The 26,060-nt window shown below is 38.5% G+C and overlaps 1 protein-coding gene across 1 annotated transcript in view; it reads left to right on the top strand.

Annotated features, from left to right (window-relative positions):
• The window catches only part of ARMH4 (armadillo like helical domain containing 4), a gene marked incomplete at both ends in the record, with an annotated part of 106,524 nt that overhangs the window by 9,119 nt on the left and 71,345 nt on the right, over positions 1-26,060 (top strand). Inside the window, 3 exons of the mRNA XM_084239555.1 lie at positions 473-1,904; positions 7,399-7,653; positions 11,921-12,118. Of these exons, the coding sequence (XP_084095681.1) occupies positions 473-1,904; positions 7,399-7,653; positions 11,921-12,118 (1,885 nt within the window). The remainder of the gene's footprint in view (positions 1-472; positions 1,905-7,398; positions 7,654-11,920; positions 12,119-26,060) is intronic.

Below are 26,060 nucleotides of genomic sequence, written 5' to 3'. Positions count from 1 at the left end.
AATAAAAACACTTGCATGTAACTGGTATTCACTATTTTATGACGATATTTAATAAGTTTTAAAACACACTTCAAATGGCCTTTCATTATAAGTAAATGTAATCTCATCTTTCTATATTCTTGCACTGTTGCTATTCAGCAGTCATTTGACTGCATGATTACTAGAGGAATTTGGGGAGAATATTGAAATGTGACTTCAAGGGTAGTTTATTTCAAGTAGGTATTTAAGGACTCATGAACTTAATACTTCAACTGTGTGTACCTTTTCTAGAGAGAGTCAAGTTAAATCAGCTGCAGAATTCATCAGGGAAAAATGAACTGGGTTATCCATGTCTCAAAGGTACAAAGAAATAGAACAGTCCTCTCTTGCCATCTCTGAGCATGAAATGAAAGAGATTATTTTACTTATGGTCTAATTTCAAGCTGCGTATTACAAAATAGATGACAGTTTGGTATGCTTCATTTTCCTGCAGGACTCAATTACTGGAATTGTCAACTCTGCCAACTTAAGCGCACAGTTCTCTTCCACTATGAGCAGATCAATTGTGTCGCACTTGTGTCTGGCTGTCTGCAGCCTCCTACTTCTCAACTTTGCCACACAATGTCTGGCCTTTCCCAGGATGGAAAGAGGGGAGATAGCCCTTGTTCATGATGACGAAGGGCAGTCTGAGAGGATGGACACTGATGACCTAGAAAATAATTCCATTACTTCAGAGTATACTTCCCAACTGGTGGTCTCCGAGGATCCAATGTTAGTATTAACAGGACCCTCAGCAGTCCCATTAAATACAGTATTTTCTGTTAACAGAGAAACCCAGCTCATGGAAGCTGGGCTCATGCAGCCTAGTAGCCCTGGTGTTTTCACTGCTACTGGGCCAGCAGGGGAAGAAGTGTTTGGTTCCAGCCAGCCAGAGAGAGTGTCTCCTGGAAACCGACTTTCCAAGGCCACGTTAACCAACCCTGTCACCGCGACTGTTTCTCTGAATGTTGATGAGAAAGAGGAACCCTTCAGTAGGGTTCCCTTTAGGAACCCTTCTACAATTCAGCCTATTGTAGAAGCGACCACAGAAGCAGCTCAAGGTTTTCTGAAGTATGTGGATACTCAATTGTTTGCAACTGAAAGTCAGGAAGGAGTTAGTTTGGGATATTTACCTTCATCCTATGTGAATACTCAAGAAATGCTAACCACCAAGCCACGGACTGAGAAATTTGAAGTAGACACAAAATATAGGACAACTTCTTTTCCTGTTGCTGAACCCACAGTTGGCACTGAGCTTGGAAACCTCACGCCAAATAGAGAGATGCCTTTGCAGATGACAGCTGATAACACCCAGGGTTCTGCCACTAAGCTCTGGCTTGCAACCCCTGAGTACACCTTGAGTGTTAAGCCGGAAACTGACAGCCTGCTGGGAGCCCCAGAAGTCACAGTGAGTGTCAGCACAACTGTTCCAGCTGCCTCTGTCCTAAGTGATGAGTGGGATGATACCAAATTAGAGAGTGTAAACCAGATAAAGACCACAGAGCTTGGAGACAACACAGAGACTCAGGTGGGAATGGAAACATCTCAGACAGCACAAGTAACTGATACCAGGATGGAAGGGGGTGAGCCTTTGACAGAGGCTGCAGAGGGGACCCAGGGGCTGCCTGAAAGGGAAACACACACAGGGACAGCCCTGCTTGTAGTGAATGGGGATGACAGAGCATCTGCCTTCTCAGATCAAAGTTCCTTTGCTCCCACGAGTCCAATGGAAGACATGAAAGTTTCTGTTGTAAATCTGCTCCAAAATACGGGAGACTTCGTGGAATCCACCAAAGAAAGCAATACCATGTTTTTCTTAGAGACCACTGTTTCCATCTCAGAATATGAGTCTGAGGCCTATCAGTCATTGGAAAATACATTTAAAGGTAAAAAAAAAAAAATGAATAAGAAAGAAAAATAAGCTTTGTTTAATTTGGAATGTTTCAATTTAGTTTTATGGTTTTTTAAAAATGTTTTTATATCTAGAAGTAAATTATCTATTTTTTTTAAAGATTTATTTATTTATGCATATAAGAGTTGGGGTACAGACCAGAGATGCGGGGGGTGAGAGGATTCACCAAGACAGAGCGGGGAACAGAACAGGCAGACTGACTAAAATACACTGCTGAGGGGAGCAGCGGGTGAGACAGGAGAGGTCTGCTGCCCCATGTGGATTGCTCCCTGACTGACCAGGGATCAAACTCGTCCTGCAGAGCCTGCGGATTGCTTTATATTGTGGTGCTTAACCGCTTGCACCAAGAGGGAGGCCCCAAATTATCAATGTTTTAATGAAAAGCAAAAGTACACAAGTAAAACATATTATATAGAAATTATATCAAAATATAACCTCTGCATATAGGTCAGTGATAGTCAGCTGGGAGCCAGTCCCCTTCCCCACCCAACATGTATTCAGTTTGTCCATGTTTGGAGACTTTGTCGGTTGTATAACAGAGCAGTGCTTCTGACATTTAGTGGATAGAGATGATGGATGCTACTAAATATCCTACAATACAGAGGACAGCACCCCCCTCCCTCATGATAAAGGATGACACTCTCTGCCCCCACCACAAAGATTTATTGAGCCAAAATGTCAGTAGTACTGTGGTTGAGAAACCCTGATACAGACTGATATTTTTCAAATCTTTTATTATGGAAAAGTATAGAGGTACAGGAAAATGTGAATTAAGCTACATGTTTAAATGGTACAATAAACAATTTAGGAACTTATTTACACATTGTAAAAAATACTTATGGCCCTGATATTTCTCACCCAAAAAGCTTTAGCAAAATATTTATCGCATAGTAATAGCCAAATGACTTCTTTAATTTTGTTTTACTGAAAAGAAATTCAACTAGAAATAAGAGGGAGTGAGCCCAAGTAAATCACTGCTGTCTTGATTCTGTACTTCCTACTTATATTAATACAGCCAAAGAGGTTTGCTAATTGATTGCTATTTTGATTTTTAAATGTGCCCTTTATTCATCTGTGATTGCCTCCATTAACCACAATCTTCAAACAGGTCATTTCTTTTTTTTTTTTTTTTTTTTAAGATTTAGTTTATTTACACAAAAGCTGGGGTACAGGCCAGATGCACGGGAGGGTGAGAGGATTCACCAGAGACAGAGCAGGGAACAGAACAGGCAGACCGATGAAATACACTGTTGAGGGAGCAGCGGGTGAGACAGGAGAGGTCTGCTCGTCATGTGGGCTGCTCCAAGGCTGGCTGGGACCCAACCAGCACTGCAGAGGCTGCGGATAGCTTCACAGTTGGTGCCACCAGGGAGGCTCCCCACCCCCCTTTTTTTAAAGAAAATCAGACTATTCAATTATTGTCACAAGCTAACGTAGGTGTTTCCAACACTTCAGTTGAATGCAACAGTTAAAAAAAAAATACAACAAAAACCTATTTATTAATTTTCTGGAAAGCCAATAGAAAATTGAATAGATTGCTGTAAAGCTATTAAAGCATTTCTATAACATTAGGTTTTTGTTTGAGGAGGGGTGAATTTATCATAAGAATAAGTGTTTAGTTTTTGCCATATTTCTGGCACAGAGCTCCTAAAGCCTTTGGAATTTTCTTTTTTTATTTTCTCTTTTTAAATTTTTTTACATCATTGTTCATTTTTGAACAATATTTGCTTCCCCCACTCCCTCAGGTGTAGTCCCCAAAGAGTTTCCTTCACCAATGCACCTGTGCACCATAACCTCAGTCCCCTGTGCTCCTCCCTCCCTCCCTCTGATCCCTCTCCCTCCTCCTCCCCTGCAGGATGTCTCTGATTTATAATTGTCTGTTTTTGCTTTGTTGTGTTTTGTACTGTTATTAGTTTTTTACACTGATGTCTTATTTGGTTCCCCTATATTCCTGTTATAAGTGAAACCATCTGATATTTTTCTTTTTCCTTCTGGCTTATTTCACTGAGCATAATTCCTTCTAGCTCCATCCATGTTGCTGCGAATGGCATGTGTTTATCTTTTTGATTGCTGAATAATATTCTATCGTGTTTATATACCACATCATCCTGATCCAGTCATTTACTTTTGGGCATTTGGTTTATTTCCAGGTTTTACCTATTGTAAATAGTGCTGCAATAAACATAGGGGTACAGGTGCCCTTTTGAATCACTGTTTTTGTGTCCTTTGGGTAGCTCCCTAGTAGTGGAATTGCCAGGTCGTATGGTAGCTCCATTTTTAGTAGACTGAGGAACCTCCAGACAGCTTTCCACAGTGGTTGGACCAGTTTGCACTCCCACCAGCAATGTGGGAGAGTTCCTTTTTCACCACATCCTCGCCAACATTTATTGTGGCTATTTTCTTTAATATGTGCCATTCTTACTGGTGTAAGGTGTTGTCTCAATGTGGTTTTGATTTGCATTTCCCTGATGATAAGGGATGTTGAACATTTTTTCATATGCCTGTTGGCCATTTGCATTTCCTCTTTGGAGAAATGTCTTGTAAGTTCTGCCCATTTCTTGACTGGATTGTTTACTGTTTTTGTTGAGTTGTGTGAGTTCTTTGTATATCTTTGTGACCAGTCCCTTATCAGTTGTATGGAGTGCAAAATTTTTTTCCCAATCCATGAGGGTCTCTCTGTTTTGGCTAATGTCTCTTTTGCTGTACAGAAGCTTTTCAGTTTGATGTAATCCCAGGTGTTTATCTTTTCCTTGACTTTCTTTGCCTTGGGTGATAAGTCTTTAAAGATGTTACTGAGATATATGCTTTGTAGTGTTTTACCTATATTTTCTTCTACATATATTATGGTTTCAGGTCTTATGTCCAGGTCTTTTATCCATTTTGAGTTGATTTTTGCGCACGGTGAGACGTAGTGGTCTAGTTTCCTTTTTTTGCATGTGGTGGTCCAGTTTTCCCAGCACCATTTATTGAACAAACTGTCCATGTTCCATTTCATATTCTTTGCTCCTTTGTCAAAGATTAGTTGTCCATATAAGTGTGGCTTTATTTCTGGGCTCTCTATCGGGTTCCATTGGCCTGCAAGTCATTTCTTTTTATTCCCAGCATATTGCGCAGTGCGTGGTACCTATTCAGTGTATGAGTAAGTGAAGATAGAGAACCATTCAGTCTGGAATTATCCAATTTGACTGTCTGCCTTTTCCAAATTAATCAAAAAGTTTTTCAGAGAAACAGTCATGTCATTTCTTTTACTTTAATTTTTTGTATTCTGGGGTTATAAAAAGAATGTGAAAATAAATTATTGACAACAATGGTTAGAGAATAGCCAAAAAACTCATATATTCCATGGTTTTCCTGAAGTTAACAACTCATATGCCAATCACTTTAGGGCCAGGGATGACATAGGACATTATTTTCTTCAGGCTATGCGATGATTTCATGGTGATTTGGGTATAGTGAACAGATGAGTATCTTGAGTTATGGTCAGTCCTCTGATTCAATGTGTTCTTCAGCTTGTTCGCTGGAATGTGAGGTTTCAGAAGCAACCTATAATAATTAATATATTACTTTTTTTCTCTGTGGGAAGTAGGAAAAATGAGAGATGTAGAAAAAATTGGAATTTTTTAAATAAAATTCCCATTATTATTCTAGTTCTCTCCTTTCTCTTATCACAGTCACTTATTCAGAGTATCATGCCATTTTGCCATTGCTTGATGCTTCATACAATTGTGACCATAGATTGTACATTTATTTTTACATATTTGTTCTCAAAAGTGTTCATTATGTTTTCAAAAATGAGGGCAATCTGGAGAATACATACTGCCTAAAATGATAAAACTATATATTATAATCTTTTGCTGGCAAGCAAAGTATTAACCTATGTGCTGGAGATACGAAAGCACAATGACTTGGGCTCTCAAAAGATTTACAAGCTTACTGGAGAAATACAAAAGAAAGAAAAAACCTAAATAGTAGCACAAATAGCAAATATAAAGCTCATGTAAGAGATTTACCCTCAGTCATACTGACCTGTAACCCATCAAATGTAAAAATCCCTTCAATTCAAAAGAAAAAGCAGTTTAAAATGAATGGGGACCAAGAAGAGGAACTACTTATATTGAAAAATAAACACCATTTAAAAGCAAATAGTTTCCAAGGGAAAATATTTTTATAAGAAGTATCTTGATATTATTGATAAAATTTTTGAAAAACTATCAGCTGTCCCTGAAATGTTATTTTTCACTGGACTTGCTCAGATGCTATGTATCTAGAGTTAGTATTTTTAAAATGAGAAATAATAGGCATTAGAAATTAAGTTTTGGCTGTGGTTCAGTATTTGCAGCAAACCCCTAAAAAAGGGGGCAAATACTGACTCATAAATAGTCTTTAATAACATATTTCAGGGAACTATAATGTAAAGAAAGTAGGGCCATTAGAAAGGTTTATTTCATTCTCTTAAAAGCAAAAGCAAATCTACATAGCCCACTTTAAGTTGTCTTGAGTAATAGTGGATTTCCTTCTTTCTTAGACTGTCACTCTGTCTTCCTTACCCACTGATGAGTATAGTCAGCAGAGTGGTTAAGAACACTGACTAGGACTCTTAAGGCAGGTTCCTTAGCTTCTCTAAACCTGAATTATTCTTCAAAATAGGGTAATAATCACTGATGTTTACCTCATGCTTACCACGTACCAGGAGTGTACTAAATGTTTTACACGTCATCAGTGTAATCTATGTAACAACTCTGATATAGATACTATCATTATTTCCATTTCACATCTGAGGGAACTCAAGGCCCAGAGCAGATATTAATTTGCTCAAGATCCCACAGTCAGTAAGTGACTGGGTCAGAATTCAGATCCAGGCAAACTGGCTCTAGGGGTCATATTCTTGACCACAGTGATACATGGTTTCCATGTACCTCCCATTAATACATGTGAGGGGATAAAAGGAGATCTTGCTTACCATGCACTTAGTGGTGTGTGTGTATGGTACATAATAGAAACTCAGTAAACCTTAGTTATTTAGTTTTTATTCCATTAATTTAAAATGGTTACTTCCCTTTCCCTTTTAGGAATGCAAATGTGAAAATTAATATGTACAAATGCTTCTGAGAACTTTTGAGTATAGCTGAGTTCCGTATAATTTGTTCCTTAACAAACTGATTATGTTGACATTCAAACATACCTAATAGTGGGCTCAGCTATTAATCTTCTTATTTTGTTTTGGATCTTATTGTACATGTTTGTATTAGCTTCCTTATCTGTCTTAAATTGATTCACTGCTCCCGAAAAGTAGTGACACTGAAAATATTTACTGATACTTTATTTCTGAGCAATTTCTTTGCCTTCCTAATCCCTGAAGTAGCTATCTGCTTACCCTATCCCCCACTCTATTATAATATAGTAACTTTTTAAGGTATAGTGATTTTGTTTATTTTAAAATGTGATTCCCCCATCCCTTCCCTTTTAAGACATTATCACCCAAGAGATGACAACAGCTGTTCAAGAAGCAGAAGCCACTTTATCAGCTGTGACAGAAGAGCAGCAGGTTTCTACCCTTGGGGTTACCGAAGAAAATGGCGACACTGAGGAAGGAAAGGAGCCCCCCTCTGCCACATCTTATGTTCCTGGTGTTATGCAGCTGTCGAGACAAAGGGAGCCTCTGGCCACTGCAATTTCTACTACAGCCGTGCCTCTTTCTTTCCAAGTTACTCCTGCTGTAGAAGGTCTGGAAGGGAGGTCATTGGCCTCAGTGTTTGGGGGTGGATGGTTTCTATGAGTTGATAAGAAACAGGGTGAATGAGGCCTACAGCCCTGTCACCAGTGCGCGCATGCACACTCACGGCGTAGTCTGGAAAGGTAAGTGAACTGTCCTTTGCAGAGACTTGGGTGCAGTCTAAAGGATGAGGAATTGGCTCCCAAGTACAATAAAATCTCCTGATAGTTCTTCTCTGGGGTCCTTGAAGGCCAGACATCCTCAGAACTCTCCTAGTTTGGCAACTGTGGTTGTGAAGGGCGGAGGGGTGAAGGGGAATGTAAAAAGATTCAGGACTGGGTTTGAATCCCAGCTTTGGCCCTCGCTGGTATTGAGGGCTCAGGTAAGGCTAAACCTAGAGGTTTATTTATCTTTAACTAATGCCTACCTGTCTTATAGCATATTTTAAGTGTTTAAAATAATGTACACAAAGTGCTTTTTATATAGGAGGTCCTTCGATGTTGTATTTATTCCAACTTTATTGAGTTATGACTCACATATAGCATTATGTGAGTTTAAGCTGTACAGTGTGGTGATTGGATACATTTGTTTAATACAAATGGTTACCACTATAGCATTAGCTAATACCTCCATCAGATCACATAATTGCTGTTTCTTTTTTGTGGTGAGAACTTTATATGTGTGCATGTGTGTATGCATATTTGTTTTACATCGTTGTTCTTTTTTTTTTTTTAAAGATTTATTTATTTATTTATACAAGCACTGGGTACAGTCAGAAGCGTGGGAGGGTGAGAGAATTCACCAGAGCCAGAGGGGGGAACAGAACAGGCAAACCGATGAAGTACACTGCTGAGGGGAGCAGCGGGCGGTAGGAGAGGTCTGCGCGCCATGTGGGACCCTTGCCCGGCAGCCAGGGATCGAACTGGCGCTGCAGAGGCTGCGGGCAGCTTTGCAACCCAGCGCTCATCCGCTGCGCCACCGGGGAGGCCCTCCATCGTTGTTCATTTTTGCACAATGTTTGATCTCTCCTCTTAGGTGTAGTCCCCATAAAATACCCACCACCAATCACCCATGAGCATCAACCCTTATGCTCTTCCCTTCTTCCCCCTCTTTTGACCCCTCTCCCTCTCCCTCCCTTGCAAAATGTCTCCGATTTATAGTTTGCGTGCTAGTTTTGTCTTTTATTCCCCTAGCCCTTTGTTTCGTTTCCCTATGTTCCTCCTATAAGTAAAACTATAGATATTTTTCTTTTTCCCTCTGATTTATTTCACTGAGCATAATGCCTTCCAGCTCCATCCATGTTGCTGCAAACTGTATGTGTTTATCTGTTTTGATTGCTGAGTAATATTCCATTGTGCATATGTACCACATCTTCTTGATCCAGTCATCTGTTTTGGGGCATTTAGATTGTTTCCATATCTTAGCTATTGTAAATAGTGCTGGAGTAAACATAGGAGTGCAGTTTTCCTTTGGGATTAATATTTTTGTGTCCTTTGGGTAGATTCCTAGGAGTAGACTTGCTGGGTCATACAGTAGCTCCATTTTTAGTAGTTTGAGGGTTTTCCACTCATCTCTCCATAGAGGTTGGACCAGTTTGCATTCCCATGTGGTGAGAAATTTTAAGTTCTAGTCTCCTAACAAATTTCAAATATATAATATTTTATTATTAGCTATAATCACCATGGTATAGTTTAGATTCTCAGCTTTTATCCTTTGACCAATACATCTCCATTTCCATCATCTTGCCCCTCCTCTCTCCCTCCCCATAGCCCCTGGTAGACACCATTCTGTTTTCAGTTTCTCTGAGTTTGGCTTTTTAAAATTCTACATATAAGTGAGACATACAATCTTTGTCTTTCTCTGTTTGACTTATCTCACTTAGGATAAAGCCCTCAAGGTCCACCCATGTTGTCACAAACAGCAGTACTTCCTATTTTCTCATGGCTGACTCAGATTCCATTATATTTTTATACCACATCTTCATTATCCTTCCATTGATGGGTACCTACGTTGTTTCTCTGGCTTGGCTATAGTGAATAATGCTGCAGTAAACTTGGGGATACACATATCTCTGAGATTCTGTTTTCTTTTCCTTGGGATAGAAACCCACATGTGGCATTGCTGGATCGTATGGTAGTTCCATTTTTAATTTTTTTTTTATAATTTTTTTTAAATTTTTTTTTTATAGAGGCATGTTTTATTTATTTATTTTATTTGTTTGTTTGTTTTGTTTATACATGCACTGGGTACAGTCAGAAGCGCGGGAGGGTGAGAGAATTCACCAGAGCCAGAGTGGGGAGCAGAGCAGGCAGAAGGACCGAAGCACACTGCTGAGGGGAGCAGCGGGCGGCAGGAGAGGTCTGTGCACCATGTGGGACCCTCCTCCGGTGGCCGGGGAGCAGCCGGGGATCGAACCCGCACCGCAGAGGCCGTGGGCAGCTTCGCAACCCAGCGCTCAACCTCTGCGCCACCGGGGAGGCCCCTATTTTTAATTTTTTGAGGCACTTCCATAGTGGTTGTATCAATTTACATTACCACTAAGAGTGTACTGGGGTTGCCTTTTCTCCACAATCTTGCCAGCAAGATTGTCTCCCTCTCCCCTAAAGAAGAGCTTTATCAGTAACCTAACTAACCCAACAATTCTTCCCATCTCATCCCCTTCTCTCTCTGAATGTTATTGTCATTATGAATCTTGTAGCCATAATTTCCTTGACTTCCTTTTCTTTAAGTTTTAATGCATCTATATTTTCTTTTAAAAGTATACATTTAAATGACACAGAAACATTAATTCCAAAGGGCACTTGCACCCCTATGTTTATAGCAGCACTATTTACAAGAGCTAAGCTATGGAAACAACCCAAATGCCCAAAAATCGATGACTGGATCAAGAAGATGTGGTACATATACACAATGGAATATTACTCAGCAATCAAAAAAGATAAACTCATGCAATTTGCAGCAACATGCATGGAGTTGGAAGGGCTCATGCTCAGTGAAATAAGTCAGAAAGAAAAAGAAAAAATCCTAGATGGTTTCACTCATAGCAGGAATTTAGAAAACCTAAATAAGGGACCAGGAAAAAGACTAATTATATCAAAGTAAAAATCAAAATCAACAAGCAACTATAAACCAGAGACATACTACAGGGGGAGGGAGCAGGAAGAGGAAGAATTAGGGTCAAAATAAGGGGGGGGGTGCAACTGTATGGGAAATATAACCAAAATGAAAAATGCATACATTGTACAAAAATAAAAAAAAGTAAGAATTATATAAAATAAAATATTAAAAAAAGTATACATTTAAAATTTTTAGTTGTTTTTGACTTTATAAAAACAGTATCATACTATAGATGGCCTTTTTAGGACTTTTTTTACTTAATATTCTATGGCTAAGATTTATTGTGATTATTTTGTTTGGACTGCTTATAATATTCCATTATGAAAGTATATCATCGTTTATTCATGCAGTCACTCCTAATGATTTGCATTTGGGGCATTGCCAGGTTTGGCTGTTATGATGATTACTGTCATGAATATTCTTTGACATGTTCTCCATTGTCGGGGTTTCTCTTAGGTATGTGCGTAGGAATGGGATTGCTAGGCCTTAGGGTATATGAGTGTTTGACTTTAGGAGGCAATGCCTTATAGTTTTCCAAAGGGGTTGCACCAAATTTTATTTATCACAGCAACAGACCTGGGAGCATTTAAAAATAGTTTCTCAGTCTTTACCTCCGAGAGGTTCTGATGCAGTATGGTGAGATATTTGGAAAGCATGAAAATCAGCATTTAAAAAATTACCTTCAGAAAATTGTATGATCAATCAGGCTTCCAAAACACTCTATTCTAGAGTTTTTACATTTGGGAAGACCTCAGGCTTTATTTGGCTGTTTTGAAAATGAGCAATATATTCCAAACATTTATTCTAGGCCCTTACTCATTGACTTAAGTAATAATAAAAGTAGTCTTTGGAATATATTTTAATAAACTAAAAAAAATTTCTACTTTTGGTAAAAATTATATAAAATCCTGCAAAAGCCAGAACATTGTAGACTAAATAGAAAATTAAGTATTAAAAGACAGATTTCTGACTTGAGAAATGTGTTTTTCTGGAAGATAAAGAATTTGTCTTGAGTAGGGAAGGAGGCTGATATAAGTGCCATGCTTAACGTATCTATGATATTGGTTCATTAATCATTTCTGCTTAAAAAGTAAAAGCACAGGTGCACATTTATCATAATGATCATTTTGGAGTCAAGCTCTGTTTCTTGTGTTTGGCAGACCCAATGGACACAGTCACAAGGCCAAGTGAGGAGTTCTTCACACCAATCGTAGGCCCTCCCATGACGCCCCCTGGAATCACAGAGGAGGCACTCAGCATTTCCCAATGGGCATCCTCTGAGGGAAGAACTGATGTTCCGTCCGTAAGCCGTGTTAATACAGCTGCCTCATATAGTCTGGACCAACTCGAATCTGAAGGTATCCACGCTATAAAGGGGATCTATTCTAGGACTAATTGGGTCACTGAGCAAATGTATTTGAGCAAAGATTCAGGAGAAGTGTATTCAATCTGCACTGTAGACCAGGAATCAGTCAACTATGACCCAGACCAATTGGCTTCCCATTTGATTTGTGTGACCTGCAATCTGTTACAAGAATGTCTTTGCATTTTTAAATGCTTGAAAAAAAAATAAAATCACAAGAACCGCATTTGGTGACATGTAGAAGTTACATACTATTCAAATTTCAGTGTTCCTCAGTAACGCTGTATTGGACACATCCACACTTGCGCATTGATATATTATTTGTGGCTGTTTCTGTGCCACAGCAGCAGAGTTGAGTGGATGTGACAGACTAACTGCCCACAAACCCTAAAACATTTACGATCTGGCCCTTAGCCAAAAAAGCTTGCTGACCCCTGGTCTCCATCAGAGGTTCTCCACTACAGTTGAACATTAGAATCACCTTGGGAAGCTTTTAAAAAACCCTAATGCCCAAGTCCTTCCAGCAATTCACAGTTGGTGTGGGGTGGGAGCTGCCGTCAACATTTTTAGAGTGCTTTGATGATTTCAGTGTGCAGAATGGGTTGAAAATATTGGCTTAAATGGAAAACTTGATTTTCCTCACCCTGTTTTCTTGGATGGAAGTTTTAACATGCATTGTGTTTTCATAACACCACTCTGGTTGGTAATGTTTACTAATTCCCCTTTAGTACCATCCCTGGGTTAGAATGTTCCACAATTTGGAGAGAGGCAGTCTCCTAATCTATTAAGACTGAGAAACTCATGCCCAATTATACTTTCCAAGACATCGACTTTGAACATGAAAAAGAAGTGTGAGACAACTACACATCCACAAGCAAGAAGACTGGAAATAGGGCAAAATGTCATTTAATATTCAGCAGTTTAGCAGGTGACTAACTCCTGTATGGAGGTGGGAGTTGTCCGGAGATTTGTAGTGAAGTTTCTTGAAGTAATTTGGAAGACAGGTGAGCTTTGGGGCATTACATTAACCAGGTGTTTCATGTAGTATAGATATAGGATGTGCTGTTATTTCATATTTTATCTGCTCTAAAACAGTTTAGCCAGGTTTGCAGTATTGCAGATTTCCAGGGCAACTAGTAGTATTCTGACAGAGAAGTATGACATTGTAGGAGTAGTGTGGAGAATCCCACAGAAGAAATGTGGTTTAAGAAATGGATTGAAGTGAGCTCAGAGGCTAACAGCTCTTTACTCCACATTCAGATAAAAACTGGATGACTTTGACTTTTGTATTTCATATTAGCTGTGTGCTCTCCTTGATGCCATCTGGAAAAAGCAGGTTTCCTCAAATTAACCTGAGTTTAAGATGACAGCTTTACCCAGCAGGGCTCATTAAATCAGAGAAAAAAATTATATTTGGGAATAATCTATACTTGTGAAACTGCAATAATTTTCTAAATTTAGTAGATGGTGGCAGTTGTATTGAAATATGTGAGAATTTTCCTTACTTGCCTAAGATGGCCTGGAGTTTCAAGTCTTTTCTTCTACACAATTCAATTCTAGCTACTTTTGAGAATATATTTTGTCAGTTTTGGAACTAAATTATGATCCTTGACAAGGCTGATGAAAGACATTTTTAATTAAAAAATATTTTTTTTTCTGCTAGCTGTTGGGCTTAAGACAAGATTTGAAGACACCTTTTCTCCCAAATACCAGGGAATAAACTTTATGTTTAATTAGTATGTTATTAAGATCACAATTAGAATTATCCTGGTGCCTCTAGTTCTCTGAAAGCTGAAACAACTACACACTGATTTAAACAGATAAACCTGCTAGATTCCTGGCTGTATCATGCTCCACCTTGCCCAGGGGTATAAATGCAGTTTGAGACTTTGGGTAAGGTATTTTAATTTTACTTTAGGATTATACCCAAAGGAAGATAATTTATTTTTATTTAGGGCTATGGGTTATGGTACGTCAAGTTGTCTGTGTACCTTTTGAATTTTAATCTTAGTGACGTGTGACAAATGACATACAGTTCTTGAGTTAAACATGTGTTTATAAAATTGCATTATTACTCCTTTTAGTTATTTTAGTATCTTTCTTTGCATTTGGGAACACTTCTTGTAGTGATCATTTTTCCCGGTGGGAAATGGGTAATACTTGTTCTTATTAGAGACCAGAATCCTGAGGAGAGAGAACCTCTGTGGAAATTTCTGGATATCTTTCCATTAAGGGATAACTAATGGCCCAGATCAACCTGAAAATAGCATCTATGGGGTGCCCTGTTTATCCTCCTTTACATTTCTGTGACATAATGACTAAGGGGGCATGTGTTAATTTTCCAGTGTTGCCACAAGAAAGTACCACAAACTGAGTGGTAATTTTTTCCCTTGCAGTTATTCTTTTGCAGATCAACCCAAGATGTAGACAGGACCATGCTCCTTTTGCCTCTAGAGGAGGGTCGTCCCTTGTCCCTCCACCTTCTGATGACCTCAAACATTCCTTGGCTTGTGGCTGCAGCACTCCAATCTCTGCCTCCACCTTTACTGGGGCTTCTGTCTCTGTGCCCAAATTTCTTTCATCTTCTGCAGACACCAGCCATTGGCCTAGGGCCTAATACTTTTATCTTAATTTGGTTGCATTTACCAAGACTGTTTCTAAATAAGGTCACATTCACAAGTACTATGGATTAGGATACAAATGTATCTTTTTTGGGGGACAGAATTAAACACAGCACAGGGTTCTACTTCTAAGGAGTTTACTGTGTTCTTTTACATAAACATTATCTTTCTATCTTTTTTATCTAGTATGCATATGTAAAATATGCAACAGACATGCTCTATTTCTGGAACACTCAGCTGAAAGATGTGCATTGGTAGAGTGGGAGAAGTTTTGGTGTATTTTACATTTCTCAGTCACTGAAAAAAATCCTCCTTCTAGAAAAAAATCCACCTTGTGCATATTTCGGTAATACACAGTGTGATTTTTGAAGGGATAATGGCTTATCTGTCACCTTGTTGGATACATTTGACTTCTTGCTCACTCTTTTTTAGGGAATAAATGTTTCCAGGATGATAAAAAAGAATGTGTTATACTTATCTCAGGCATAACTCTACTAGGGCTGTATTCAGTATCTTTGAAATGTAAACATCACAAAAGTGTTTTGCTTTTTTTCAAGCTAGGAAAATGGCAAATTATACATTACATTGTATGTATATTTTTAAGTTGCCATTTGGGAGCAGGGAAATCTTTCTCTGTTCCAAAATTGTAACTTAAAATTTCTAAATACTTATGAAAACATACTTGGAATCTTAAAATTTGGGTTAACTGTCTTTAAAATATTTTAATACTAATATAGCCAGTGGAATGAGACTTTCAAAATTTCTTAAAGAATTTCTCCTTTCTGCAGTTTAGAAACCCAACTGAAGATGTCTACTTATTTTAAATAAATCAAACTTGTATATTCCCACAGAAGATGGAAATTCATCTATGCTGTAAAATTGTAATAATAATTCTGTAGAGTTGAAGGTTAACAGCTCAATATTCAGAAAACAATTTTTGTCAGTCTTACTGTGCAAGGTATAAGGTTTCCAAGAACAGGTGGGGGATGAGAACACAAAACAGAGAGTTCCCAGATCTTGTGATTAATCCTTTCTCACATGCCCAGTGCTTCCTCCCTTAGTGTTTGGAAGTCAGTGTCTGGTCTTGCAGGGAGGGGGAAATGGGAAGCCACATGGTGCTCACCATGGCGCTGACCAGACAGACATGGGGCACAGTGAATTGGCTGGGACTCTCCCAAAATGACTCTGGGTCTGTTACTGTTCTTCTGCAAGAGAAGAAATACCAGTGTCCTTGTTCTGGAAAAGTTGAATTCTTGATTTGACTTGTCCTATTTAATGTCTTTCTGTTGGCATAACAGACTGAGTGTTGGGCTATATAATCTAGTGCCATTATCCTAGAAAATTCATATTTCCTTATCTGTTTCAAAAGGCCCATTTGTTAGAGGCTTTATTGAACAAACTCAAAATAATTAGCTTACTAAAATGTTGATGTTTAAAAATATATAACATATTACCTTTAAAAAATACATATAAAGAGATTTTTACCTGTTTGTGTCCAACAGACAAGTTGTGTTTAAAATAGTTTGATTTTAAAAAATGAGACCAAATATATCATTTCACTTAACTTTTTTTCTAATGTTTTTTTCCCAGATCATTTTGGCTGTCCTTATATTTAGTTTTTAAAAGATTGTGCTTTTGATGTCTTCTCCCAGTCAGGCAGCACACATGGGGCAGAAAGCTGTCATTATTCTGTCATTTGTTGCTTTATCTATTTTAGTAACATCCATTTTCTTGCCTTTTTGAGAGGTGCATATCTCTGTGTGTGTGAATGTATATGTGCCTCTGTATATAAGTGTTTGTATGTGAACATATCTGTGTTTGAGCAGAACAAAACATATGTGTATTTAATTTCATGGGTATTTTCCATAGTCCTTTGAGAATAGTTTTGATATATTTACTGCACCTTTTAATTTCCTCTGCTGAGGAGATAGTGGTGTTATCTTTCCCTTCTTATTTGGAAGTTTTATTCTGTCTCTGTCCTAGGAGTTTCTGTACTGATAATAGAGGAATTTCATGAGAAAGTCATGTTTGAAAAGTATGCCTTCATTTAGATGGCTTGTATTTTTGGTATCATTGATACTGAAGTCAAGGTGCCTTGTCTTTTACTTTTGGTCAATCAAAAGTGAATTGGGAAATACATTCTTAAAGTGGCATTATGGATATGTGTCAGAGATATTCTTCTTCAGTAGTCCCACTGAGAATATTCAGAGCTCATGTAACTTTTATGAAAGAAGTGTTTTGTTCTTCACCTGCACTTTAATTCACAAAATCAATTTTTTGGTCCTTCCAGTATGCATTTCTTTCAGAGAGTATTTTATCATTTTTCATGTAATTTTTCAACTCAGAGGGAAGCTTGAATGAGTGAATGAGAAAGAACATTCAAAATCTCATCTCAAGCCTATATTTATGAAACTCAGTCTGTGTGATATGTACAATAAAGAAGATCACCGCTACCTGAGAGACTATAATATGAGGTTAGAAATGTTCATGCTAATTATGTTAAGAATAGGAACAAGTTTTGACCTTTGCTTTTGTAAATGCTTTGGATTTAATTTTGCTTCAATGTCACAGCCACTTAAGTGATATATATGTGGGGAAGATGTGGGAAAGAATATTTGATGAAATATGCCCTTTGTTTGATTTCAGTGATGAATTAGATACTCTCTTCCTCCAAAGATGCCTGTTCTGGCCAAAAAATGGGAATTTAATAAAAATAATGCATTCATAGCTCTATCAACATGAACCCATGAAACGTCTAATATTATCACCAAATATGATAGGGAAGGAATTTTTTGTTCATTCTTATCTTTGCAGCATTTTCAAGCATATTATGTGACAGATTATGAAACAGAATTACTAATGATTTCAGTCATCAACTGCCTCTTTTGGCAAGTCACTTTGTCTCATCCTCAAATCATCATATTTTCTTAGGCATTTATGATAGATTTCTAAGTACCTATACGCTCTATAGAATAGGATAGTAAGTCAGCACTTAAAATGGTCATCACATGTTTGCCAGTAATGCTCACATAGCCAGTGATGTTTCAGAAATATTTAAATTCAATATTATGATCTATTTCCATAAAGCTTTACTTACAAATTCTGCTGTTAAGAAAGATCAAAGTTTTCTGGTATGCTTTCTTATTCTATCTTATCGTAGAAGGTAGAATTTCTGTCCTATCATTGAGAATTCATTTACTGGAATAATTACAAGTTGATTCTTTCCATCTTTGTGTGTGTATGGGGTGTGTCCCTCTATTGCCTAGCACCAGGAAGTTAGCATGGCTTAGACTATTTACTCTTAGACTTTTTACATAATGCCTCATGGTGACAAAAGGATTTATCACTCTACATATTCAGAAGTTTTATTCATTCATTTGTGCATTTAATAAGCATTTAGTGATTCAGAAAATACGAAGAAGAAATAGGAGTAGGCCTGGCTCTTTAGGGAGCATAAATATTAGTGCAACAGGCAAGACAGATACATAAAAAAAGTATCACAAAAAGTACAGAAAAAGTCTTTGAGAGTTAGGAGAGAGAGCTTTGCCCCACCAAGAGAAGCAAACAACTGATATTTACACTTGTGAGTCTTATATGTGTCTGTATTGGTGTGTATAGATTTGCATACATAGGTACATTCATTGTTCTCTTGGTATTTATTAAAAAGTAAGTGGTTACAAATCCAAAAATATGAAAAATATTCTAAAGGGTGGCCAAGTTATCATACATATCACACTATGTCATTTATTTTATAGACAAGTAATCAAGCAGTTTTTTCTGATTTAGCAATATTGGCTAGATGAGTTGTTTCTTAAGACTAGTGGAAGTTTTTAATGGCAGAAGTGATAGCTTTTCCATGTAACCAGGTACTCAGCCTCTGGCTAATGGAGCCTTGATTTATAGGAAGTGGCAACCGTGTCTCTCTAGAGGAGAATGCTCAAAATCCCTGGCAAAATAATTGGTTTTGAATGATTCGTCTGGACATATACTCCAGGGTTGAAAATCCTGAGAAGAGTTGTCCAACCAAGGATTTCCATGTCTGGTGGATTTTTTGCAATTGTTGAAGTGAAGATGTAGGTTGCAATCACAGAATGAGATTTCTATGGCATTTAAATGTTTCCAGAAAATTAAGGCATTTTATAAAGGCATATTTGTCAGTAAGAGGGTGGATATAACTCCCCTTTCACTTGTATAAACTTGAGAATTCTATTGCATTGGACTACAGTTACAAACCTTAACAAGATATAAACTAAGAATATTATCAACTGCATTTTCTCAGGATTTATTCAGAACACCAAAGTTGTTTTGGCATCAGATTACCTCTTAACATTTAAATGCTTACATATTCCCAATGGAAAAGATTTGAAGAAAGACATAATGCATCAGTTTGGATGACCTCACAAGATCTAAAAATTTTTCACACTTGGAAACATTGAATCTAGCCTGGAAGATGTACACTGCTTGTGCTTACATTCACCAGTGCCTTTTCTTCTTTAGCCATTTTACATCCTCTCTTCTGTTCAATATATATGCAGACATAAGACTCTCTGGAAATTCTTAAAAAACAAAAAACCAACGAAGACTCTTCCAGGTTTTAGCTGAGAGGGGGTCTCCAGGTGGGCGGAGGGTCTCACTCTGGGTTTCTCAGGGTATATGCTTGCTTGCTCTGTCAAGACCTGTATCCCATTAAAACCCCTAACTGAAGTGCAGATGAAACCCATTCACTTGTTTCAGCTAAAATTAGTAGAAATAAAATAAAAAGCACTTGGCTCAAACCTAAGGAAACATAAAATAAATAAAGTGAAAGAAATATAAATCGAGTTAGGCCACAAGGTACATATTTTTCCCTGGTCTTACGTTAGCTCACAAGCTCTTGGGGTTCCCAGGCCCTCATCCATTCCATGCTCTGTCTGAGAAGGTTTTCAATATTCTATACCCAAAACACTGGAGCAAGTTTTTTCAGGCACCCTGCCAGGTTTTCTGGCATTTCAGCTCTTGGCTGTTTCCTACACAGAGGGTAACTTATTTTCTCCTTCCCATTCCTGTTTCCACATAGAAGAGCCAAGGTTGAGATATAAATTTCCTTTAGGCCCCACCACTATGTAGAGAACCCCTGTAGAGGGCTGGACAGGACACAGTGCAGGTTTTCTGATCCAGCAGACCGGGTAAAGGAGGAGTCAGAGTCCTCAGTGGTTTTGCAGGCTTTTATTGGGATTACCAGGTACACGGCAGGCAGGGGTGCTAGGGGGCCAGAAGGCTGGCAGTCCTCCCAGTCCCCAGCAAATCCGTACTCTCTCTGGGCTCTCTGGCGTTCTCTGCTTCTGTTTCTTTTCTTCTCTTTCGGCTTCTTGGCTTTTGCTGGCGTCCCGGTGATGCCGCCCTTAAAAAAAGCACAGTCTTGGCCCAGGTGGATCTCATCTACCTATGCCCACACCCTACTTCAGGCGCCCGCCATCAGGCATACATTCAGGACCACAAGGATCCATCATCTATCCTGATGGCGGGAGGGCAGAAAAGTCTGACATTTTTCCTTACCCTACAACCCCCAACTCCACATATTTGCTGTGCTGTTTCCAGGCTGAAGGGCAAACCTTCAATCCCTAGGAAACTGACAGCCAACCTACTGTCATGATTGACACAGGAAATCTTGTCTGTTAACAGTGTGGCACGACTCCTGTCCAGGCCATATGACACTGCACTTACCAGACAAGAAGCAGGTCTGTGTGATAACAGGTTAGCTGTCACATTCTGTAGCAAATAATCCTCAGCTACAATACTCTACAGTTAGGAAGTGAAAGCTAAAGGAGGCCAGGAAGGAAAAACAGAAACAGTTGAGTTCAAACTCATTCTCTTTTATGAAGCCTCGCAGCCCACCCTGCTCACATTGATGATCAGTGTGGATTGATGGAAAATAACTCTGGTTCTGGAAATGGACATAGCTGAGTTTAAACCAGAGTTTAAATCCAGTTGTGATCTTGACCAAATGAGTTAGTGCTTTTAGACTTCTGTTTTTCCATCTGTGTAAAGCAGGGATAATGATGTTCTGATCTCTTGCCCATGAGAATAAAATGAGATCCTGCATGTAGTAAACATACACATGACATTGAAAAAATACAAAATAAATATGAACACTTTACATCATTTGTCACTTAAACTTATTATCATTTATTGTCGACTACTATGTAACAGTTTTTATAATGAAATAGTCATATCCTCTGCCTGCAACTCTGGGTTAGGAGCCGTAGGTAAGAACTTTCTACTTACCCTATAGTTGTTATTGATTGAAATCCAGCGCTATGTTGAGACCTGAATTGAGCACTCTATATATGAGTATGTGGTGGTTTCCACTTATGTTCTGCTAGAAAGTCAGTGAATATTTGGTTAAACTTTTTGCATCCCATGATAGGGTTGAGTGTTATTTCCTTTTCATGAGAACCCAGACCAATACCTGCACTCAATCAGGTCAGGGGAACTCAGTAAAGTTAAATGATTCTTTAAACCTACTTTGAGAAGCAGGGGTTGGGGGGATGGAATAAAAGAAGGCTGGAGGAGGATTTTTCTCTAAAAACATTTTTGGAGTTATTTTGTACCCCGAGAAGGTACCACTCCCCACCCCACCCCTACAATGTGACAAAATCATGCAGATAGATTTTTCTTAAAAAGTTAATACTCATTTGAAGTATAAGCGTAATGTATATTAAAAATTATGTTGGAGCCCTATAAAAGCATTGCTACTATTTTGAAGAGGGAGGCATGAATTAGAGTGCCTGTAGGGTAAGGAAAAAATGTCAGGCTTTTCTGCCCTCCCACCATCAGGATAGATGATGGATCCTTGTGGTCCTGAATGCATGCTTGATGGCGGGCACCTGGAGTAGGGTGTGGGCAGATGTAGATAGGATTCACCTGGGCTAAGATTGGGCTTTTAAGGGCGGCGTCATGAGGACGCCAGTAGAAGCTGAGAGAGAAGCGGAAGCCGAGAGAAGGCCGGAGAGCCCAGATAGAGTGAAGACTTGCTAGGGGCTGGAAGGCCTGCCGGCCTCCTGGCCCCCCAGCACCCCTGCCTGCCGTATGCCTGGTGAACCCCAATGAAAGACCTGCAAAATCCACTAAGGACTCTGATTCCTCCTTTACCTGGTCTGCTGGATCAGAAAACCTCCCCTGTGTCCATCCCTGTCCTGCCTTTATAGTGCTGTTTGGCTTATTTCTGTTCCTTTAGCAAATAATGAGGGCTTATTTTGTGTGAAGCATAATGTTGGATCCTGTTGTGGGGGGAAGCAAAAAGAAGAATAAGATAGGTTCTCTGGTTTCAAGGAGCTAAATTCATTCAGATGTGATGAAACAGACATTTCCACAAATTAATACATAAACATCATTTTGGGTTAGTTGAGTCCTGTTTTAAAATATGAAGGGGAAATTACTTTCGCACATATTTTTTCAAAAACAGCAATCAATCCAGCTAACTTTGTCTTTTGAGTGTATATGGATTCCTATATATAAAATGTGTATATGTTGCTTAAAGCAAATATTTAAAAATACCAAATTACTGAAAAGTAAGGTTTTACTTTGGATGACTCAGAATTTATAGATGCAATATTTAATATGACTTTTGCATTTCCCTGCATAGTACCCCTGAGAAAAAGAACAGTATTGCTGTAATCTCATTTTCCTGAGGGAAATACATAGGAAACTGTCATCTGAATCAAAAGTGAACTGTCTAATGAACAGGCATTAGATTCTGGAACTTGCCATTTTTGCTCTCTTTATGCAGAGAACCCATTTAATTTGAGGCAGGATTTATGGAAGATAATGGAGACTGTGCCAATTATTTGAGGTCAAGGCTAAAAAGGTATTGTGTAATGGCCATTTAAATTGGAGGGTAGTAATATGTATTTTTTATTTTTTTGCTTGCTAACCAGATATAGGAGATGACATGATCAAGATCAGAATCCTATAATTTAAAGAAAGCACTATTAAATGTAATGAGATTATATTTAAACATCTATCTGAAATGTGGGAATCTAAAACTTTGAATCTAAAACGTTTGCAACTGCTGTTTAAGAGGATGGATTATCTTGTCTCAAGTCTTTTTTCCCCCCCCTTATATCTGTACCTTTTTTTTTTTTTTCTATAATAGAGGCATGTTTTATTTATTTATTTATTTATTTTGTTTGTTTGTTTGTTTATACATGCACTGGGTACAGTCAGAAGCACGGGAGGGTGAGAGAATTCACCAGAGCCAGAGGGGGGAGCAGAGCAGGCAGAAGGACCGAAGTACACTGCTGAGGGGAGCAGCGGGCGGCAGGAGAGGTCTGCACGCCGTGTGGGACCCTCCTCCAGCGGCCGGGGAGCAGCGGGGGATCGAACCGGCGCTGCAGAGGCTGCGGGCAGCTTCGCAACCCAGCGCTCAACCGCTGCGCCACCGGGGAGGCCCTATATCTGTACCTTTTAAATATGTTAAATATTGTCAAAGCTAGAATGGAGGAAGTTTCTTATTATATTTACTATAATAGTTCATGGAAAGCTTGAATTTTAGTAAAATGGTTTCAAGAAATTTGTGTAGGTTAATGTAAGAAGTTTTACAAAATTACTATGATGAATCATTTACAAAAAAGAGAACTGAAGAAATTAGTGGAAATGTTTAGAGCAGAATGTTTAATAAACAATAACATTTGGGATTTTATCCCATGTAAAAATGCACCCTAGATTACAGATACTTTTGTGAGTGTTTAAAGTTGGGAGAATTTTAAAATGGAATTTAAAAATCCAGTAAAATCTATTACTCCTCTTGTACTTCAGATGTTGGTGATATGGATACCCTTGGAAAGCACATTATTTGGATTTTTAGCTTCTGATAGAGACTCTGATGGACTCTAGCAAAGCCACTAGATCTTGGACAAAACCTATGTTTTAATGCATTGTGATTACAAGTAGTCAGAAAAATTTAAAGGATGGTACATTTTAGCTTGTTCCATCCCAATGTGAGCTAAAACCTGAGTGAGCTGTAAGGAATAAGCAGATTAGAAAGGAAAAGGTGCTCTAGGACAAATAGTGATATCAGGACCTCCACGTGGGTGAGAAGCAAGAAGAGAAGCTGGAGTGTACTCCTCACATTAAGCCTGTGTCTTTAAAAGGGGAGTAAAGTTCCAGGTTTATATCACAGCTTGACTCTACTGAAGCAAAGGTAAATTCTCTCTGGAGAATGCAGTGCTTTTAAAAATAAATTATGCTTTACAACACCATATGTTGGTGAGGATGTGGAATTCAGGAAATTAATTTAGACATTATCTAAAATGTTGAGTGCTTCTAATCCTTTGACTTCAGAATTCCACTTTTAGAAATATACCTGAGGAAAATCTTTGAATAGAAGATCTTGTGTAGAGGTGGGCCTCCCTGGTGGTGCAAGGGGTTAAGCACGGAACTATGAAGCAATCCCCAGCCTCTGCAGCACTAGTGGATCCCCGATCCCCGGCTGGCCAGGGAGCAACCCAAATGGCACAGCAGACCTCTCCTGTCATGCCCGCTGCTCCTCTCAGCAGTGTGTTTTGGTCCATCTGCCTGTTCTGCTCCCCACTCTGTCTCTGGTGAATCCTATCACCCCTGGTGTTTCTGGCCTTTATCCCCGCTCTAATATGGATAAATAAATAAATCTTTAAAAAATAATAAAAAAAGAAATATTCATAATAGCACTGCATAACAGCAAAAAATTGGCAACAAGTAGATAACCAAAATGTTTGTTGACCTGAGAATAAATAAATTGTGACATATTTGTATAACAAATTGCCACAAATAATTGAAATTAGCAAAGCAGTGTTGTGGATAAAGTATGTGGAACTTAAAACCATAATAATTTTGAATGGAAAGAAAAATCCCTGAATATAAAATTCATTAATGGCATTAAAGGGAAGGAGGTGATTAAAATGAGAGAGTAATTCAAAGTTCTTTAGTTGATAGTGTGTTTTTGGGGTTCATTTTAGCATTAAGTTTAGTAACATTAACATTGTAGATATTTAATATTACATGATAAGAAGTAAAAGCAATTAGAAGCATTTAAAATTTTAGAAATGTAATGAAGTTCTATATATTCTAAGTCAGCTTACTATTGTGAACTATTGACTTTTATGGTCATTATTTTAGAAGCTGCTGGGGCTTTTCAACTCCTGCCAGTCCCAGAGCGCCATCTGCTGGAGAATTGTTTCTAAAAGTTTAAATTCTGGTTTTAATTTTGCTCCCAATTCAAGGCACAGCTTTAAAAAAAATCTGGAAAATGAAAAACAGTGCCATTCCTCATGGTTCAGTCATTTTTTAATGTGTGGAATCCATTTTGATACATGGTTTTTGATTATATAGGTATAGGAGTTCCCAGAAAAATACATGCAAACAAATGTTTCTTCTCGAAATATGCTGCTGAGCTGTGTCAGAGCCGTTGTCCTTGTAGGGGAAGAGGGAGGAAAAGCAACACATGCTCAACCTCTGCCTGGCAAGGCCCCCTGTTTCCTTTACTGGTGTCCTTCCTTTTCATGTGCTGTAATTTGTTTTCTTTAGATTTAAATTTTGTAAAGGAAAGAAAAAGGCCACTAAGCGAGTTTTGACTAATGAATAAATAGGCAAAAGATGAGGACTCGAATGAATCATTGATGTTCTAAATGAGATGGAGGTACAGGTGAGGTTCTGTTCTTCTAGTAAGACAAGGCAGACAGGTTCTGTTGGGAAACAAGTGTTACTGCTCAGGTTCATCTTATTCCCACTGTTGGGGTGACAGTCTCAAACAAGGGTTTTTCTTTGACTCAGTACTACTTTGGGGATGCTAGTTACTTTTCTGTCTTCTGGAAGTCTAAAGGTGCCTATACTGTGATAAAAGTGGAATTGGAGAAACTGACATTGTTGCGGTGATCTGTCCATTAAGTGGCAAGTGGACTTTGAGGCAGAGTCTGATTACTCAGGCCAGGACCATGGGACATATTTTCTACCACATCTTCTGTTGTTTTTTTTTGGGAGTTAACCCATGGCCTGGTCCTCAAATTAAAGCTCTTGGCTTTGGTGGCCTGAGACAAAAATATTTTCAATAAGTAAGACAGGCCTGCCTTAGAGAGTCAAAAATCTGAGTTTAATGGTCTGGTTGAGACTCTGCTATAATATTTAAGCACCCAGTACAGTTTTACCACCATCTAGGTAGCCTGTAAGTAAAATTTGGGGTCTGTAGAGCTAACAACGTAAGTTTGGAGGATAATGCCAGGAAAGTGCTTTTGAATTGTTTAGTCGAAAAGCCTACCGTAAGTCCAAAGATTGATATGGTGATGAAACAGCCCTTAAGAGGTT

The sequence above is a fragment of the Talpa europaea genome, assembly GCF_964194135.1.
Source record: "Talpa europaea genome assembly, chromosome: 8".
In the NCBI taxonomy this organism is placed as follows: domain Eukaryota; kingdom Metazoa; phylum Chordata; class Mammalia; order Eulipotyphla; family Talpidae; genus Talpa; species Talpa europaea.
This window is presented reverse-complemented; position numbering and strand designations above follow the sequence as displayed.